Source organism: Lepisosteus oculatus, chromosome 8 (genome assembly GCF_040954835.1).
Source record: "Lepisosteus oculatus isolate fLepOcu1 chromosome 8, fLepOcu1.hap2, whole genome shotgun sequence".
In the NCBI taxonomy this organism is placed as follows: domain Eukaryota; kingdom Metazoa; phylum Chordata; class Actinopteri; order Semionotiformes; family Lepisosteidae; genus Lepisosteus; species Lepisosteus oculatus.
Genome location: NC_090703.1, coordinates 4696166 through 4698865, shown reverse-complemented (window position 1 = coordinate 4698865; position 2700 = coordinate 4696166). Strand labels below are relative to the sequence as shown.

At 39.2% G+C, this 2700-nt stretch overlaps 1 protein-coding gene across 1 annotated transcript; it reads left to right on the top strand.

Annotated features, from left to right (window-relative positions):
* Window positions 1–359: 359 nt before the first annotated feature.
* On the top strand, window positions 360–2224 carry clec14a (C-type lectin domain containing 14A). The gene has a single exon (XM_015350640.2). The coding sequence runs from the start codon at window positions 436–438 to the stop codon at window positions 1558–1560; it is 1125 nt and encodes a 374-aa protein (XP_015206126.2). The 5' UTR covers window positions 360–435; the 3' UTR covers window positions 1561–2224.
* The last annotated feature ends 476 nt before the right edge of the window (window positions 2225–2700 follow it).

Genomic DNA, 2700 nt, shown 5'->3' with positions numbered 1-2700 from the left:
TTTTATAGCTAATTTTTATTTTGGTTATAATAAAGAACATTAGGACAATAGCAAGAATAATACAATGGGTTAAACACCTTTTACCTTCCCCCCTCCACCCCCTGCGGTCTTTCCAGCTTATTTATTTTCCTCTATATTAATCAATTTAATTTTTATTTTAAAAAAACTGCCCATTTCCCCTTATCTCATTAGTGCTCACATTTTTCTTTTATTTGTTACTCAAACCTTTGTATGTTCAGTGTCTTTGCATCCTTCCTGACCTCACCAGGAACATCTGAGCCTTAACAAACACGAGCAGACTTCCTTCTGTGGTTTTGAGGGAGGGGCTTTCTGAGTGACCAAGATAGATTATGGATTTTTTTTTTTTGCTCTTTTGGATGTGACTGTAACTGCAACAACATTAATAACCAGAGTGAACAAGAGTCTCAAGGAGAGATGGAAAATGATCTCTGGATCTATCTGCTGTGCTTCCTTAAGGCTGTTTTCTGCACAAGTCCAGAAGACAGCATTATTTGTAAACGGGATGTTTGCTATGTTCTGCACACTAGCAAGGCCAGCTTTGAAACCTCATCCCACTCCTGTGGGAACAGCAGCTTTCTGACAGATTTGGCCACCGAGGAAGACAATGAATATGTCCTTAAACTCTTCTCCAGCTCTTCTTCACATTTGAATGGAAACTTTGTTTTCTGGATAGGTCTGAAGAGAAACAAACTGAGCTGCACACAGGAACACGTAAATCTCCGTGGATTCAACTGGATCGCATGGCATGAAGACAGGTCAGAAGTAAGTAAATGGAGGAAAGAACCAGAACACACATGCATGACCACACGCTGTGGAGTGTTTGCAGTTGACTTTAGTGAGGGTCATTTATTAAACTGGGGCTGGGAGGAGGCACAGTGTTCAAAGGAATACGGCTTTATTTGCAAACTCAGTCCCCCTAGCATGTGTAGTGCGCCTCAGATCCCACAAATAAAGGATATAAAATACAGGACTGTGAAGAAATCAAATGTGCCAATGACCTTTTTTCCACAGAGTACTGTGGCTGAAGTCACTTGTTCATCTGAAAGGAAAATCAATCTATTGTGTCACAATCACCAATGGAAATTGGCAAATGAAGATGCACCAGACCTGACAAAGCTTTGCCAGTGCCCAGATGGTTTCAGATCTGATGATCAGGTGAATTGCTTTGATATTGATGAATGTATTAACACGGAAGGAAGCTTTTCCTGTGAGTGTGATGAAAAAGCTGGGTACCTTGGAGAAGTTCGGAAATCCTGCAAATCCAAGCCAGCAGACACCACGACGCCTGGCATTGCGGAGAAGGCTACTACGCTCAAGGACATGGCAAACAAACAGATCCCAGCAGCGATTTCTACACACGTACCCTCCTCGCGTCGGGCTCTGGGCGAGAGAGACCCGTCTTCTACCTTCGGCGTGACGTCCACAGCACTCAACAGAAACTCGGGCCCAAGGTGCTCGAGCCAGTCTTGGTGGCTGCTGTGGTCCTGGCTGCTGTGGGCGATACTGTATAGTTTCAGGGATTCTCACGTGTTGCTTTAGGAAGAACTCCAAGAAAATAACAGGTAACAAAGAGAAAGAATCAGCTGGTTCCTTGGACCTTGACCCAAACTGTGTGGACTTGTCAGAACAAAAAAATGAGAAAGACAGTAATGCTGACCGATACGTAATGTTACATAATGGACAATTCACAATAACATGAAATCTTAGACTAAGAGTCCAACTGTGACTTGGGAACATTCCTTGGTGATATTCTGCTATGTACTACGTATCACGAATCTCTATAATAATCTATCACAATGTTTCTAATACTATCATAGTTTATCGTAATGTTTCCATCACTATCATAATTGATCACAATGTAACTATCACTATCAAAGTCCTTTTGCTTTGTTTCTAAATCATTTCATTAAATGAGAATAGAGATATGCTTATTTTTGACATCTCTGTTTTTTCTAAGATGTTAAAATCAGTTTATGATATGGCAAGTGTATTAACAGGTTTTTTTCATACATACTTTTTTAATTCTGTCTTCATATTTAATCTCTGTTTTTACTGTTCCAGAAAAATACAATTTATAGAAAATACGATCCAATATTGTATATGACAAGTTGAAAAATCAACATAACCTATCGTGTAAATGCTGAGCAGGAATATTTGCTATGTAACATCGCCATCTGTATAAAACACGTTTCTTAAAAATTGATTTATATTTTTTTGCAATTTAAAATTTTGTAGTGGCTTTTTTCCTTATCCTACCAGTGTCTGTGAGCTGTCTCTTGATTCTCAGTTTGCTAACTTGCAATTTAATTCTGAAAGTAATTTCTACTGGCTTTTTACTGTTGAAATCATCTGAGTCTCCTGATTTTATCTCATCTCAGTGAGGGATTCATCATTTCCTCTAGCAGTTGCTCGCAAGGAATGCAGTAAACGTCCCAAGAGATGACTGGAAAAAAACACATCTTATATGCTAAATTAACTTACTCTGTCCGTAATCGATTTTGCAGTCATCAGCGAATGCCACCTTCACTCACGAACTATCAATCTTCTGTTCAACACTCGTCACAGGATATTCAAAGCTTTATCGCCCAGGACAAAATCTGTTACCAGTACTCTGAAAGTCACTGAAAAAGTTTAAAGGCACAGATTTTGCAACAAATAGCTTGTCTATACAATATATAT

Coding starts and splice junctions, on each gene's coding strand:
- clec14a (XM_015350640.2), top strand. CDS start 436: ATGGAAAATGATCTCTGGATCTATCTGCTGTGCTTCCTTAAGGCTGTT.